The sequence below is a fragment of the Pyrus communis genome, chromosome 11 (genome assembly GCF_041283825.1).
Source record: "Pyrus communis isolate YQ-2024b chromosome 11, ASM4128382v1, whole genome shotgun sequence".
NCBI lineage: Eukaryota > Viridiplantae > Streptophyta > Magnoliopsida > Rosales > Rosaceae > Pyrus > Pyrus communis.
The window spans coordinates 6267271-6283444 of NC_142575.1; the positions used below are offsets into that span (position 1 = coordinate 6267271).

General features: G+C 41.8%; 4 protein-coding genes and 1 pseudogene across 8 annotated transcripts; 2 read left to right on the top strand and 3 right to left on the bottom strand.

The window, feature by feature from the left end:
* Positions 1 to 167: 167 nt before the first annotated feature.
* LOC137743401 (low-temperature-induced protein) lies at positions 168 to 2703 on the bottom strand. Of its 3 annotated transcripts, none has more exons than XM_088679896.1 (5): positions 2323 to 2703; positions 1820 to 2083; positions 1026 to 1667; positions 717 to 947; positions 168 to 365 (listed from the first exon to the last, which is right to left on the bottom strand). In XM_088679896.1, the coding sequence occupies exons 1-5, from the start codon at positions 2432 to 2434 to the stop codon at positions 322 to 324; spliced, it is 1293 nt and encodes a 430-aa protein (XP_088536022.1). In that variant the 5' UTR covers positions 2435 to 2703; the 3' UTR covers positions 168 to 321. The 3 variants fall into 3 exon arrangements, with proteins under 3 accessions (XP_088536022.1, XP_068339386.1, XP_068339385.1); XM_068483285.2 differs by having other exon boundaries at positions 717 to 953; XM_068483284.2 differs by having other exon boundaries at positions 717 to 1667.
* Positions 2704 to 2841: 138 nt separating this feature from the next.
* On the bottom strand, positions 2842 to 5104 carry LOC137743400 (pentatricopeptide repeat-containing protein At3g09040, mitochondrial pseudogene; annotated as a pseudogene). Its single transcript, XR_015953390.1, has one exon. The product of XR_015953390.1 is annotated as a pentatricopeptide repeat-containing protein At3g09040, mitochondrial pseudogene (transcript).
* Positions 5105 to 5716: 612 nt separating this feature from the next.
* On the top strand, positions 5717 to 9696 carry LOC137741743 (protein TOC75-3, chloroplastic). The gene is made up of 7 exons (XM_068481464.2): positions 5717 to 7042; positions 7251 to 7472; positions 7576 to 7683; positions 7797 to 7988; positions 8111 to 8359; positions 8848 to 9102; positions 9214 to 9696. The coding sequence occupies exons 1-7, from the start codon at positions 5867 to 5869 to the stop codon at positions 9451 to 9453; spliced, it is 2442 nt and encodes an 813-aa protein (XP_068337565.2). The 5' UTR covers positions 5717 to 5866; the 3' UTR covers positions 9454 to 9696.
* A 344-nt stretch (positions 9697 to 10040) lies between these two features.
* On the bottom strand, positions 10041 to 13094 carry LOC137743514 (uncharacterized). 2 transcript variants are annotated; one of them, XM_088679212.1, is made up of 5 exons: positions 12498 to 12982; positions 11478 to 11646; positions 11077 to 11109; positions 10837 to 10931; positions 10041 to 10681 (listed from the first exon to the last, which is right to left on the bottom strand). In XM_088679212.1, the coding sequence occupies exons 1-5, from the start codon at positions 12843 to 12845 to the stop codon at positions 10457 to 10459; spliced, it is 870 nt and encodes a 289-aa protein (XP_088535338.1). In that variant the 5' UTR covers positions 12846 to 12982; the 3' UTR covers positions 10041 to 10456. The 2 variants fall into 2 exon arrangements, with proteins under 2 accessions (XP_088535338.1, XP_088535339.1); XM_088679213.1 differs by lacking the exon at positions 11077 to 11109 and having other exon boundaries at positions 12498 to 13094.
* Positions 13095 to 13670: 576 nt separating this feature from the next.
* LOC137743709 (Tetratricopeptide repeat (TPR)-like superfamily protein) lies at positions 13671 to 16149 on the top strand. Its single transcript, XM_068483641.2, has one exon. The coding sequence runs from the start codon at positions 14124 to 14126 to the stop codon at positions 15768 to 15770; it is 1647 nt and encodes a 548-aa protein (XP_068339742.1). The 5' UTR covers positions 13671 to 14123; the 3' UTR covers positions 15771 to 16149.
* Positions 16150 to 16174: the final 25 nt, after the last annotated feature.

Sequence of the window (16174 nt, forward strand, 5' to 3'; positions counted from 1 at the left end):
GCGAGGAGAAAAAAAAAGTGCGGAATTCAATTCCCTTGTTTATACTTCACTTTGCTCTTTTGTGAGAATATTTTGACGAGATTATTGGGGGAATTTGTGAATACATATTACTATTTAAGATTGTTCACAGATATTCTGTGCAATTATTTCATTAAAAAAAAATTCAATTTCTGGAGCTGCAAATTTGGTTTTATTGGCAAAAATACAAAGCTTACACGAACATTGTAAAATGAATTTTGGGAAACACTTATTGATACATAGAAACTTGTACAAAAATATTTAGAGGATTATTTTTTTATATCAACAGTTGAACTCCGCTTTTCAATTAGTCTGCAGTATTCTTCCCTTCTTTTCTTCCTCAATAGCTGCAATACATAAAAGATCTGCGTGAGGACGTATCATTTAACCGAAAACACAAGATGAAATACATACCCTTGTCACGTAAGAATTTGAACCGAATCACCGTTTATTCATCAATCTAATTGTTATAAGTTAGGGAAATGTTCTTACCAGATAGTGCAGTGTATTATGCAGCAGACTGTCAATTTGGACCATTGAACAGATCGATCGATTTTTATTTATTTTAATATATGAAGCTAGAATAACAGTTTGATTCAACAACATATATAACATGTCAAAGAGAACATTAACATATAACTAATCTATAACTTAGCACTTTGTAGAGATAATAAAGAAGGAAGGGTCATGGAATGCACCTTCATGAGCATTTGTCGAGACTGGAATGCGCGGTGATGAAGTCATCATGGCTGACGAGTTTGGTGATGTGGCCATGGCTGATTGCGCGGTAGTGGTTTCGGATGGCTCCTCGTTCCAAAGCATGGAATTTATAGCCCCTTTCACCTTCCCCACCATGCCAACATCACCACCACCAGAAGCTTTCTTTGGACTCATTGCATCGGATATCACTTGCGAAAGTGCTCTTTCATCTTCCCCTGGCTCAAATTTTTGAATCAAATACTCCTTTACAGAAACACCCTTATCCCATATTTGATCACTGTGCTTACCGGATTGTGGAGCTGCAGGGGCTGACAAAGGTTGTGGACCCTCAGAGGCTGCCAAGATTTGTGGAGTTGCCCGGGATGAAGAGTTCTGCAGAGCTGATGATGCTGAAACAGTGTGTGGAGCTTCTGGGGATTTATCTGAAGGAGTTGGGGCCGCAACAGCAAGGCCTACCTTTGAGGCAATGGCATGGGTTGCATTGGATACAGCAGCAGGGGCTGAAACAGTGAGCCCTTCTATCTTTGAGGCAATTGCGTATGTTGTATCTGATACCGTGGCATAGGCCGGTCCCAACTTCTCAGTCACAGTTTCAGCTATTGTCTTGTTAGGACTTGAAGTCTTTGCAATTTCAGTTGACTTGCTAGGACTATCTGCAGGTTTCGCGGCCACAGTTCCAGTGACTGCCTCTTTAGGGCTACAAGGCTTCGTGGCTACAGTTCCCGTGATTACCTCTCTAGGACTAAGAGGCTTCGTACCTGCAGTTTTGGTCACTGTCTTGTTAGGACTAGGAGGCTTCTCCTTATCGTGTTCAAATCCCGGAGTGACACTACTTGGCAAAACATGCTTCTCAGAAATCACAGGAACTGCTCGGGGTTGCAGCTTTGCAGTTTCCTTGTATCTTTCAGGTGCCATCTCTGATTCGTACACTGTAAATAAAATGAAACTATTAAAGAAAACAAACTGAACATTTGGAAGGCACAAAGAGGTTTGCACTAACTCTTCAAAGGGAAAACAAGCATATAAATTTTTGGTACAAAGATGCTATGCATAATGGAATCTTGAAGAAACTTATTATTACTTGGGGCTCCTAGATATTCAGCATCTTGCTCTTCATCTTCGTGCTCGACTGGGCTTGCACCCCAAGTGGGTGTAGAGTTATCGCCTTCACTGTGCTTTTTCTTGTTGCTGAGTGAGTGCTTCAGCTTCTTGGCCTTCTCTTTCACCTTGGTGAGAACAGATTTCTTGTGATGGTGTCCATGATCTTCTTCTCCATCATGGTGCCCGACCGGAGATGAGGATGATGTTGACGAGGGTGAGGATGTCGACCTCAAAACTTCACCCCCTGGACATAAAAAAATAAAAAATAAAACATCAGTTAGAAGTAAATGTATAATCAAGGCATACAACTTCCATGCCTTTGGGAGTCTCTTTACCTAACTTCCCTCACCGGCTGAACGGTGTCTTGTCTCTCACATCACATGACTAGCCATGCGATGTGGGAGATAGAAATATGATTGCATACAACCGGTTATGAGGTTGACGGGTGGTGGCGGAAGTTAATAGTAAGATGGCATCAGATACCTCGAAGATATTGTTCCATAGTTGGGCTTTGAGTGGCCGTAAGTTTTCTCGGCTCGTGGATGATAGTAGATTCCGAGTCACCGTGTCGTTGGGGGCGTTCAAGTTGAGCCATTGCTGCTTTCCGATTCACAATTCAGGGTCCTTAGACTTACCTCCTTTGTTGAGACAACTCGGATATTTGTATGGATTTATTGCATTTTCTTCCGGGGTTCTTGACTTCACAACGAACGCGATCCACAGGTCAATTTGGTTAATTTGTTTGTGGGTTCCGTTTCGACACGTGGCATGAGAAGCTTCTAAGTTTAGCTTCCTACTTGCAGCTCAGGAATGGTTATTTCCTGAAATAGCAGTTGACTAGGCCACCAGCAGCAACCATCTTCCTCTTCCTCTGCCTTGTGTCTTGCGACAGTATTGGTCTTGGAAGAGAAACCTGTAACTGCTTTCCACAATACATGGATTTTCTTCTTTTAGGATGTTTAAAAAATAAACAAATAAAAAAATAAAAATTTATCGGTCTCCTTTTGTCAAACTAAGTGTAATAACGGTAGTGCTATCCGCACATCCAATTTTACTTCTCGCACCCTTCTTAGTCTTTGGCCGTTAGATAAAATGAATTAAAAAGACCAACAACAAAGCCTTTTCCCACTAAGTGGGGTCGGCTGTATGAATCCTAGAATGCCTCTGCGATCGGTTTTGTGCCAAGTCTTCCGTTAACTCCAAATACTCTGTATTTTCTAAAATTAAGGGGTTGAAAATGGCATGGGAGTTTGATGCCAAGGCATTGATGTGGATTGTGATTCCTTAGCACGCCTTGTTCACCAAAAAAAGAAAAAGAAAGACCTATCTTACTTTGTTGACTCAAATCCAACTGTAACCGGGAGTTTTTCTTACTCCTCTATCATACATGAGCTTCCTTACTCCTGCTGCATCATCCCAGTAGCCTCTCGTCAGCAACACATTCGACAGGAGTATGTAAGTTGCAGGATCATTTGGGGACAGTTCCTGAAGCTTGTGTGCAGAACGAAGAGCGATTTCCTTATTTCCATGAACTTGGCAAGCACTGAGCAGGGCTTTGTACACTGATGGTCCCGCCTTGATTGCCATGTTATCAACAAAGGCTTGTGCTTCATGAAGATTTCCAGCTCGACCAAAAAGGTCAACAACTGTTGCATAATGCTCCATTTTCGGGGGTGCACAAAAATCATCATTTCTCATCAGATTGAAATACTCAAATCCTTTGTCCACTAAACCAACATGACTACAAGCAGTTAGTACAATGAGGAAGGTGGTACTATCCGGTTTGACCTCTGTCCTTCTCATTTCCTCAAACAGTTCAACAGCCTCCAACCCAAACCCATGATGAGCATAACCTGATAATAATGAATTCCAGGATACGTCATCATGTTCTTTCATCAAATTAAACACTCGCTTTGAATCATGGATGGCACCGCATCTTGCATACATGGAAACAAGCCCATTCTGAACACATAAATTTGAAGCATGCCCACTCTTGAAAACGAGAGCATGGATTTTCCGTCCCTCTTCAAGGGCTGAAAGACTTCCTACCGCGCTTAAAATGCTTGCAAATGTGAAGAAGTTCATAGAAACTCCAGCCTGCCTCATTTCAGAGAAACACTGCAGAGCTTCCTCACTATTTCCAATATTAGAAAAACCAGCGATTACTGCATTCCATGAGATTTGATCCCATACTGCAACGCACGAGCAAAGCTTTTGAAAGTCTTCCAAGCTATTGCTACATTCTGAATATACCGTCATAAGTGTAACCAAAATATATGCATTAAACTCAAAACCTTCTTTCATTATCCGGCAATGGATTTGCCTGCAATGATTCCAAAAGTCCGGGCTCGAAAATGAACTCAACAAGCTATTATAAGTTACACAATTTGGTTTGTGACCCAAACGCAACATTTCCCTCGCTAAAATCATCGCCTTGTTGGATTGTCCATTCTGCGCATAGCCAGTAACCATGGAAGTCCAAGTTATAACATTCTTATCTGGCATTTCATTAAACACACGCTTTGATTCGTTAACACTACAACACTTCGAATACATATCTATCAATCCAGTTCCCAAAACAACATTGCAGCAAATCCCCATTTTCATGCTCAAACCATGCACCTGAGCCCCAAGCTCTTCAGCTTCTAGCTGTGAGCAACCCACCAAGACGCCCGAAAGACTGAACGGCGTTGGCAGTATCCCCACCTTCAACATCTCCAGAAACAACCCAACTGCCCTTTTTGGCAACTCAGCTTGCAAATAACCAGAAATCAGGGAATTCCAAGTCACAACATTTCTCTCGGGCATTTCATCAAACAGTATCTGAGCATTCCGCAACGAACCGCATTTGCCATACAAATCAACGAGAGCACTGGATATATAGACATTTGAGCAAAAACCCAACTTGATAGCAAATGCGTGAATCTTAATGCCCGAATCCAAAGAAGCCGACTTTGCGCAAGAAGATACGATTTTGTTAAGGGTTTGAGGGGAGAGTGAAGACCCACCCTGTTGCAACTGAGCCAGCAGCTCCAAACCAAATGGCTTTGCAAGCTTCTGGGTCACTGTCATGGCGGAGATGTTGGGTCGTCATACCCCCGGGAAACTACTCCAATGGCTGCGTTTATTGCTCTCTTTGGGGTGAACCGCGGTAGGGGAAGTAGCCAAGGGATTTTCCCATCGTTTTTTGTGTTTAGCCATGAACCAGTTCCTGCAATTGTGTAATTTGAGAAGAAATTAATTATAATTAACTATACAAAAGTATCAATTTGCCCTTGCTTGATTATTTGGTAAATTCGCATAAAATATACATATCTTACACATATTTCTTATTAATAATATATTTCTAATTTTCATATATTTTAATATTTTGTTAAATTGCATGTTTTCTATAATTTCAAAATTCTCATGTACGTACTTTTTACGTTTAATAAACGTTATTTTGACAAGTTTTTTAATAAAATATTTAAAATTTACGTTTTTATATGTATTTTTCACGTGACACTACATCAATAGTACGAATAGGGATTTTCCCACTCAATATCAATCATGATTTTAGATCAAATTAAGAGGAAAATGTGGAAGAATAACATATATAAACAAACAAGTAAAAACAAGCCAAACCAAGCATTGGAGATCTCGTCCCAGCTCTAATTTGATCCAAAAGAAAAAAAAAACCAACCAAAATCAAAATTATTGAAAATTCTCTAGCACATGAGTTTTCATAAGTGAATGGTTGAGATTTAACTAATTGAAATTTAGTTAAATCTTAACCGTTCACACATGAGGAAAAAAAATGTGCAAAGCTTCCAAATTTTTTTGCTTACTTTGAGCCATTTGATAACTATTTTATTTTTTTTTTTTATCAACCGATTCAGTCACTAACTCGGGAACTAGTGACTGCGTCAACTCGACCCCCACCACGCAGAAGTCCAAAAGTCCAAACCCAATAAACCCCTTTTTCCTTACGAGAGAGAGTGGCCTTATCTCTTCTCGTCTTTCTTCCGCTGCTGCATCCCGCAACACAATGTTCGCAGCGGCGCCCTCCTCCGCCTACCTCAACCCCAAGCCCACCATCCTCCCCTCCTCCCCTCGCACGCTATCCCCGCCCCTCACAGCCGCCACCGCCACTGCCTCTAACAGCCGCCGACCAGTCGTCAAATGCCACCTGTCTTCGAATTCCCCCTCTCCCCTTTCCCAAAACCCTAAACCCTCCTCCACTCCCCTCAAAACCCTCTCCAAAGCCCTCGCCGCCGGCTCCACCGTCACCCTCATCTTCAATTTGCAATCTTTTGCTGGGAATGGTAATTCCGGCGGTGGCGGAGGTGGGTTTGGCGGCGGAGGTGGAGGGGGAGATGGGTTCCGCGGCGGGGAAGATGGGTTTGGTGGGTTTTTGAAGAGGCTGTTGTTTGGGTCGCAGACGGCCATGGCGGACGAGCCACAGTCTCAAGAGTGGGATTCGCATGGGTTACCGGCCAACATTGTTGTCCAGCTCAACAAGCTCAGTGGGTTCAAGAAATACAAGGTCTCCGAGATCTTGTTCTTCGATCGGCGGCGGTGGAGCACCGTCGGCACCGAAGACTCATTCTTCGAAATGGTATCCCTGAGACCCGGCGGCGTTTATACCAAAGCCCAGTTGCAGAAGGAGCTCGAGACCTTAGCCAATTGCGGGATGTTCGAGAAGGTCGATTTGGAAGGTAAGACGAACCCAGATGGGACTCTGGGAGTGACGATTTCGTTTACAGAGAGCACATGGCAGTCGGCCGACAAGTTCCGATGCATCAATGTGGGTCTGATGGCGCAGTCGAAGCCAATCGAAATGGACCCGGATATGACCGAGAAGGAAAAGCTCGAGTATTTTCGGAACCAGGAGAAGGATTACAAGAGAAGGATTGATAGGGCGAGGCCGTGTTTGTTGCCGGCGCCTGTGCAGAGGGAGGTATTGCTGATGTTGAGAGAACAAGGGAAGGTGAGCGCAAGGCTGTTGCAGAAGATTCGAGACCGGGTTCAGAAGTGGTACCAGGATGAAGGGTATGCTTGTGCACAGGTGGTGAATTTTGGGAATTTGAATACCAAGGAGGTGGTTTGTGAGGTTGTGGAAGGGGATATCACTCAGCTGCTTATTCAGTTCCAGGATAAGCTGGGGAACTTTGTCGAAGGGAACACGCAGATCCCCGTGGTGAAGAGGGAATTGCCTAGACAGGTACTTATATCATCCGTTAAACGAAATGACTTGCTTATATCTTTAATGGGTTTTTGGTTGTTTGTTGAGTTGCATTTTGGGTTACATGATTTAGTTATTGGATTAGTGACTAAAGATATATATTGTTTGATTCTTAAGTTCTATGCATGTTTGCCAACTTGCAATGGGGTGATTTTATTGACTCGTTGAACTCCTTGGTGAATGTTAGCTTCGACCGGGTTATGTTTTCAACATAGAAGCAGGGAAACAAGCTCTGAGGAACATAAATTCCCTAGCTTTGTTTTCAAACATTGAAGTGAACCCACGGCCTGACGAGAAGAACGAAGGAGGTATAATTGTTGAAATAAAGCTTAAAGAACTAGAACAGAAGACAGCTGAACTTAACACGGAATGGAACATTGTTCCTGGACGTGGAGGTTATCCGACGCTTGTATGTGTAAAGTTATCTCTTTGCTCTGCTCGTCTACCATGAAAATTTTGGAGGTTTGAATTATGTAATTCTGATTGTATGATATTGTATGTTGTGTGTATAGGCTTCACTAGAGCCTGGTGGCACTGTTACATTTGAACATCGGAATCTCGGTGGCCTGAATAGATCTATTCTCGGGTCAATAACCACCAGCAACTTCTTGAATCCTCAGGTAATCTTGCCTTGCCAGGAGTATACCCATCCCTGTATGTAAGTTAATTGATGGTTTTAATACCTTTGCATAAATTCTGGTACCATGTATTTTCTGTGGTTATATTTTCTCAGGATGATCTTGCTTTCAAGCTTGAGTATGTGCATCCATATCTGGATGGTGTATACAATCCCCGCAATCGTGCTCTCCGTGTAAGCTGCTTCAACAGCCGAAAACTAAGTCCAGTCTTTACTGGTGGGCCAGGGGCCGATGAAGTACCACCTATTTGGGTTGATCGAGCTGGAGTTAAGGCTAATATAACAGAGGTGCTTCTGATCATTTTTCTTAATGTTTAGTTCATGTAGTCCTTTATAATTTATTCAACAGAGGTACTTTTCGTCTTTACGTTTTCATTGCTTTACCTAACTTGATTGTCTGTGCCTACCAGAATTTCACCCGTCAGAGCAAATTCACCTATGGACTTGTGGTGGAAGAGATAACCACGCGTGATGAACGCAGTCATGTCTGTTCTAATGGTCAAAGAGTGTTGCCAAATGGAGGAGTAAGTGAAGATGGACCTCCAACAACTCTCAGTGGTACAGGCATTGACCGCGTGGCATTTTTACAATCAAATATCACTCGTGATAACACTAAATTTGTGAATGGAGCTATAGTTGGTCAGAGGAATGTTTTTCAGGTAACCTGATTTTCTTGTGCCATATACCTTGCATTATACACTTGATTCTAACATCTGTATAGTTTTTAGAATAAGCGGGGATTAGAAAGAAAAATATTTGTAAGGGAAAGCCATCCTCATCAGCTTTATTAGATCTTTCTAGAATTATTAGTTTCAGGATCTTTTGGTCCTGGCCTGGATATAATTAGTGATAAATTGAAGAAAGCCACACTGAACCTGGGCAGGAGGGTTTTCATACGTGCATCGGGGTTGAATCATGTTTGTATATGTGGGTGCCTTGTATGTATTTTCACCTTGATGATATGTCGGATGACTGTTGCATACAAAGTGAAGTTTATCATTTAATCATCCTTTTGAAACCACTATAGTACAAGGGTATGTGGATTTTGTTCAGTGTTTTGAAATATACGGGTGTTTTTCTTTTTACCTTTTAACGCAACATGTTTGAGAGACTTTGCTAACTTGCATACTCTTTGTATGAATTGCAGGTTGACCAAGGTGTTGGCGTGGGCAGCAACTTTCCATTCTTCAACCGTCACCAGCTAACATTAACCAGATTTTTCCAGCTGAAGGAAGTCGAGGAAGGTGCTGGTAAACCACCACCGCCTGTCCTTGTACTTCACGGACACTATGGTGGCTGTATAGGAGACCTTCCAAGTTATGATACATTTACCCTTGGCGGTCCATATTCTGTGAGGGGTTACAACATGGGCGAGATAGGCGCAGCTAGAAACATCCTTGAGGTAAGAACTACTTTTGAAACTTGTAACTCAGTCCTTGATATGATGTTGCTCCATATACACGTAAGTTCCGGTTTATGATTAGCTGATTTCTTTTCCCATTATTATCTCCAGCTTGCTGCTGAGCTACGGATACCTGTGAAAGGTACACATGTATATGCATTTGCAGAACACGGAAATGACCTAGGAACTTCCAAGGAAGTCAAGGGTAACCCAACAGAGGTATACAGGCGATTGGGTCACGGGTCAGCTTATGGTGTTGGCGTAAAGTTAGGTTTAGTGAGAGCTGAGTATGCCGTCGACCATAACTCCGGCACAGGTGCATTATTCTTCCGTTTTGGCGAGAGGTTTTGAGATGCGACTAGTTTTTATCAGTTTTGTTGATTTGGCCTTTACTTTTTCGAAGCAACAATTTTATATTTATGTCGGGATTCATTTCGAATGGTTTGAGAAACGTAAATTCAAGTTGAGTGAGAATTGTTCTGTCGTTATGCTTGTATCTGACGCAGTTGCAACTAATAAGAGGCACTGGAGATTCAAGATTACTATTTTCAGTAATCTAAATCTGATTGCAATACAACCACTTGATTTTCATTACTCTCTCTCTCTCTCCATTTTTCGCCTTTACGCTTCCGGTCTCCCTCTCCGGAACGATACACTCCAATCTCTCCCTTTTACCTTCTCTGGATGCTTGATTTCCGCGGAAATATGAACAGGGCTTCATCTTTGATGCTTCCAACAATGCATTGAAGTGAAGTCGTGTTTCAATGCCGCCACCCTTATCGGTTTTGTTTTCCCTACCAGTTCCCTATACCGGCTCGCACGAACAGCTGCATTTAATACATTCGCGCCAAGTATGCTTGTAGCACAAGAAACACTTATTGTTCAAATGGTGTTGCAAGCGAAAAGCGGATTAAGGTTGGAAAGAAACACAAACATAATAATCTCAACTCCTCTTGATTCTGATCCATCTTTGTTGATTGTTTTACAAGATATAATCTCATCACAAGCTCCAAACAGAAGCCCAAAAGTCTCTAAACACTGAAGACTCGAATCGTACTCTATATCAACTATACCCTTTGATTAAGTAACTTGACTTCGAAAAAGAAAAACGAAGTAATTTCCCAAAGTTTGAGTTGGGAATCACGATCCTTCATCGGTGTGGTTCAGCGAGCGCATCTTCAATTCCGCCTTTACACTTCCAGTCTCCCTCTACCATACAACAAACACCCCATCGATCGATCTCTCCTTTTCCTTCTCTCAACTTTTGCTTTCTACTAAAGTGCAATAATATGAACGAGGCTTCACCTTCGATGCTTCCAACAAAGCATTGACGTGGTGAAGCCGTGTTTCTGTGCTACAATCCCAATTCCTTTTTTAACTGAGCAAGAGTAGCTTCTATATCATCGATATTATCCTTGATGCTGCTCTCCTTAACAGCTTCGTCTTGACCAACATTTTCTGTTCTCTGTTTCCCGGAGCTTCTGAAAGGATTGCCTTCATCATTGTTATTTGCTCCATCTTCTGGATCCATTATGTTTAGTTCTTTCTCGAGAAATTCCACAAATTCTTCTCCAATCTCCTGCAAAGTGTAAATACAGATGATGAGTGAGGTTTCCTTGGTAAACATTCTCATTGAATTACTAGTATCTGTGAGCCATAATTCTAAATGGCGGTGAAGATGGTTTAACTGAATTGCATTTTCAGGCAGGTAGTGGGAACTTAAAGTATTCTCACCCCCAATTCCTCCCATAGACTCTTTGGCTTTCCCTGTGACGAAGCACTTGCTTCCCAGTTCTTGAATTCTTCTTGGATATCTTTAAAGAAGTCCTCTGCAATACCGAAAAAGACTTATGACACCGCTATAATAACAACTGCGATAAAACGGATACAAAAACAGATGCTCGCTGAGATTTGAGGACAATGCAACGCAAACATTATGGCCTGTATGATGTCTCACAGAGAGGACAAATCTACCTATTGTTATTTGAACATCCCTCAAAAAAAGACCTGCACAATGAAGGGCTTAAGAATAAGAACATGCTAAAATATACCTAAATATAGATTGGTCCAATCTTATCTTTTGGTCTATCTTAGACACACTACTCAGCAGTGTCCGTAGACAACAGTTATACGGATAATCAGTTGAAATTTGAACGGTGAACAGGACCAAAATATCCTTCGAGTGAAGGCCCGATTAACTGCATGTTGCATTCTTACTTGTCAAAAGAGTAAAACAAAATTTTGATGGCTGATACTGCCGTGTCACAGGCAGCATGACATCGTCCTATGGATTAGCATTGGATTATATTGATTCATAGTGAAAGAAGTTCTGTAAAACAGTAGGGAGTCCATGTGCAAGTTTACTAGGTTCTTACCAAATCCGTAAAACTCTTCTTCATCTTGAGACTTCTTGCTCTGGTTTCTTTGAGAAGAGGAATAGGAATAGTCAGATCCGAAATTAGAGTCGTATTTTCCCCGAGATTTAGAACTCAGCAATGTATTGTAGGCATGCTTAATCCGCATAAATTTCTCCTGCGCATTTGCCTGTACAAACACAAAAGTTAGGACTAGTGAAACCATTGCTAAGCACTCTAGATAGAAGGGATGAGCTAAAAAACAGATTCAAAACATATCCACTACACCACCAGGCAATGCAAACTACAAAAGGGGGCGATTGGAGATTTGGAAGAGCGTAAATCGCACTTCCCAGTTTAGCACACAACATAATGTGCCTACACAGTTGACTTGGTGCCACAAATCACAAAATACGATTCGGGTAGCAGCATATCCTAGGATCATCTGTTTAAAGTTAGGTGGAATCATTTCGAGATTGTTGTCTACACAGTCTGTTAGAATAGAATCCTTAACTCCAGAATCTTCTCCCTAGTTATTGTTCATGGTATCAGCTAAAAATCGGTCCAAGGGTTCAAGGAGTCGTTCCTCTCACAATAAGCCTGCGGTTTTCGCCCCGACAAGGCAACAAGGGTGATACACACAGAATGTGTATTCTGCATAAATTTTCTGTAATCTAGAAACATCACAATACTCAGTTATGAAAGATCCTTAATTTCTCCAATTGGGTAACTAAAAAATAACGTACTTAACTGTTTTCTGCAATTGGGTAACTAAACAACAACATAGTTTATAACAAAACTCCAACAAAAATTGGAAATGAATCCTCCAATGAATTGGCATCCTTTAAACTTGGTAAGCAAAGATTTAAAGAACACAAAATCAAATTAAACACCAACAAATTATAATATCAGATAAATAAATTAGGGAAAAAGAAAACTACCCGGAAATTGAAAACCTTTCATTTGCAGCTAAAGCAGTAGCAATTCCACAAGTAGACAAAAAAGTAAATTATGGGTTTGAATGCATAAGCTGTTAATTACCTCTTTATTAACATCGGGGTGATACTTAAGAGCAAGTTTCCGGTAAGCCCCTTTGATCTCGACATCCGTTGCGGAAGGAGACACGCCCAGAACCTGGTAAGGAGACTCACTGCGACTCGCTCTCAAGACGGTAACAAAACGCCGCCGTTTCGGTTTCAAATTCAAGAAACTGGTTACGGGTTTCGATGCGTGTCTGAAAATGGGTTTTGAAGATTCGGGTCGGGTTTGCAAGAAAAGCAGAGATCTTGAAGAAGAAGAAGAAGAAGAAGAAGAAACGGAAGGAGGAGAGAGGTTGAAGAAACAGAAGGTATGTGGAGGAGTTAGAGAAAAAAGAGCCATACCATGCATTGTTCGTCGGGGATTAATTTGTGAAAATTTTGGTAATTACTTTCACTTCACTGAGAAGATTGCGGTTGAGAAAATGCGAAGCTCTGGAAGTTGGGTTGTGATTATTTTGGCTTGGTGTGTGCGCGTTCGTTGGTGGCTCTGTTTGAGCAGCCAACGTTCTGGAGAGAAATGGATGGAAAGTAAATCGACGGCCAAGATTTTGGATCTTTTGTTTGGAAAGTTTGATTTCATGTGGGACCGACTCTTTCTATTTTGGGGATGGTTTATTACAAACTAGATAAACGCGTTGCCCTCGAAAAAGTTGAAATGAGTAACATTTGAGATTTGGATCCTCTCCGAATACCCTCTTTAGATCAATCCACGAGGATCGTTCATAAAAAATCGTGCAGTTACGATTAAATATTTTTTTATATTTTTAAAAATAAAACAGATTCATTTTACGTGAAAAACATTTAATTATGACCGCATGATTTTTTATGAACAATCCTCGTGCATTGATCCTCGAGATCCCTAAGGAAGGGATCCAAAGAGGATCCAAATCCTAACATTTGTAGTATTTTTCGGCTTTACTCAGCGTAGGTTAGTACTTGTCTTCTTATCTTTTTGGGTGACAGTTAGTTCTTTTTTTTTCTTTTTTCTTTTTTTTTGTCAAATAGAAACTTTCATTAATTTAAAAATCGCTTACACGAAATATAAAGTTCAAGGGAATTCAAATACAAGCGTAGTTTATAAGAAACTACAACAAAAAAGAAAATATATTTCTAGTTTTCAAAAAAAATATATATACACACAACAAAAAAGCCTAGAAGGAGCAAGCCCACAGTAGCTACGCTATCATCGCCAATCCACCACTGCCATCAAGAGGAAGAACCACGAACAAGCTAGATGAACAAAAAATGAGGATGAGCAAGCCATCCGCGCAAAAAGCGTTCCCATAATCCTACCAATCTACCAAAAAGTGCAAAAAACACTTTAACAACCACCTAACACCAAAGTGCGTTGCCGAGAAGAGACACGCAATTGACCGAGTGGCAAAGGTTGACGGTGGAGGAATGATGACAGGTAAAAGCAACGGAAGAAGAAAGGGGCATAAAAGTCTATATTTGAGACAAGCTCATAAAAACTAGAAATTAAGCTGATGTAGTGTTCACTTCAATCTTAAACTTTGGCCAAAAATTACTTAACATGTACATGTACATGTACGGATGTAGCGTTCACTTCAATCTTATGATATAACGGTGGTTGGGTTCTTTCCCGCGCTTAACAGTTGCTGCTCCAATGTTAATGCGCAGGTTCAAAGTCCAAGCACTCCCATCGGCTCAGCTGAGCAACCGCATCTTCCACCGTCCATTTCAATCCTCACCCGATTTCTACACAAATCTGTTCGAAATCTACGCTCGTGACCGACAGTTGCACTCTGCAAGAGCACTCCACGCCCATTTGATCACCAATGGGTTGGCCAGTTTGACCCGTTTTGCCTCCAAGCTCATAGCTTTGTATGTTTCTTGTGGCCAAATAGTCCATGCCCGCAAACTGTTCGACAAAATTCCCCAGACGAATATCCGCCGCTGGTTTGCTCTCATCGGGGCCTGTGCTCGTTGTGGGTTTTATCAGCAGGCAATGGGTGTGTTCTGTGAGATGCAGAGAGAGGGTTTAAGGCCGAACAAGATTGTTATTCCCAGTGTTTTGAAAGCCTGTGGGCACCTCTCGGATGTTAAAACCGGTGAGAAACTTCACGCTGTGGTCCTCCGGTTCTCGTTTGAATTTGATGTTTTCGTTAGTAGTGCTCTCGTTGATATGTACGCAAAGAACGGGTGTGTAGAGAAGGCGCATTGGGTGTTTGATACGATGGTGGAGAAAGATTTGGTGGCTTTGAATGCTATGGTTTCAGGGTTTGCTCAACACGGGTTGGCTAGAGAAGCATTGTGTTTGGTGGAGAAAATGCAGCTGGAGGGGATAAAGCCTAATTTGATAACTTGGAACAGTTTGGTTGCTGGGTTTTCACAGAAGGGTGACGGAGCAATGGCGTCTAAGCTTTTTAAGATGATGCGCGATAATGGAATTGATCCTGATGTGGTATCTTGGACTTCAATTATATCCGGGTGTGTGCAGAATTTTCAGAACGATAAGGCTTTTCGAACATTTAAGCAAATGTTGGGTCATGGATTGTATCCAACTTCGAATACAATTAGTAGCCTCTTGCCTGCATGTGCGGGTGTGACAAATGTGAAGTCCGGAAAGGAGATTCATGCTTACGCCTTGGTGATAGGAGTCGAACAAGATGTGTATGTTCGGAGTGCTCTTGTTGACATGTATGCAAAATGCGGATTCATATTTGAAGCGAAGGCTTTGTTTCGTAAGATGTCTGAAAGGAACACAGTAACATGGAATTCGATGATTTTTGGATACGCGAATCATGGATATTGCAACGAAGCAATTGAGCTTTTCAACCAGATGAAGCTGGAAGACGATAAGAAACTCGATTACCTGACTTTCATAGCAGTTCTCACAGCTTGTTGTCATGCTGGAATGATTGAACTTGGAGAAAGCTTGTTCAATCTGATGCAGGAAGAGTATGGGATTGTGCCAAGACTAGAACATTATGCATGTATGGTCGATCTTCTAGGTCGAGCAGGGAAACTCACCGAGGCTTATGATATGATTAAGGCAATGCCGATGGAGCCAGATTTGTTCGTATGGGGAGCGTTATTAGGAGCATGTCGGAATCATGGGAATATAGATCTAGCTGAAGTAGCTGCAAAGCATTTGTCAGAGGTAGAGCCGGAGAGCACAGGAAACAGTCTGCTACTGTCAAGTCTATATGCTGGTTCTGGCAATTGGGGGAATGTTGCAAGGTTGAAGAAAATAATGAAGAGAAACAAGTTAGGGAAACTTCCGGGATGCAGTTGGATGGAAACTGCCTGATACACGAGGAGGCCTTTGAAGGAAGATTTTGACGAAATTCTAAGGCAAGTCATCGAAACTAATTCCGGAGTCCTTTCATCACACTTTCTTCGCCGGAGCTACGTTGAAATTTTCTGTTCCCGAGGATGGAGGGAAGCCGGATAATAGTGAGAATGATAACTTCCTCCTTGTCGCTTTCTAAATCTGAATGTAGATGGCTCTCGTCTAGGTATGCGGCCTCCATTTCCGCCGGAGGTCGTTTTAAGGATTCTTCCGGGAATTGGATTGCAGGCTTCACTTCCAATCTTGGCAAAAGAAGTTATTGTTGCCGAGGCTATGAACTTTATAGAGACAAATCTTCCTCCGCTTTTCGTTCTCACTAAAACGCCATTTTTCTTCAGTGAACCGAACTACGCTGGTGACTG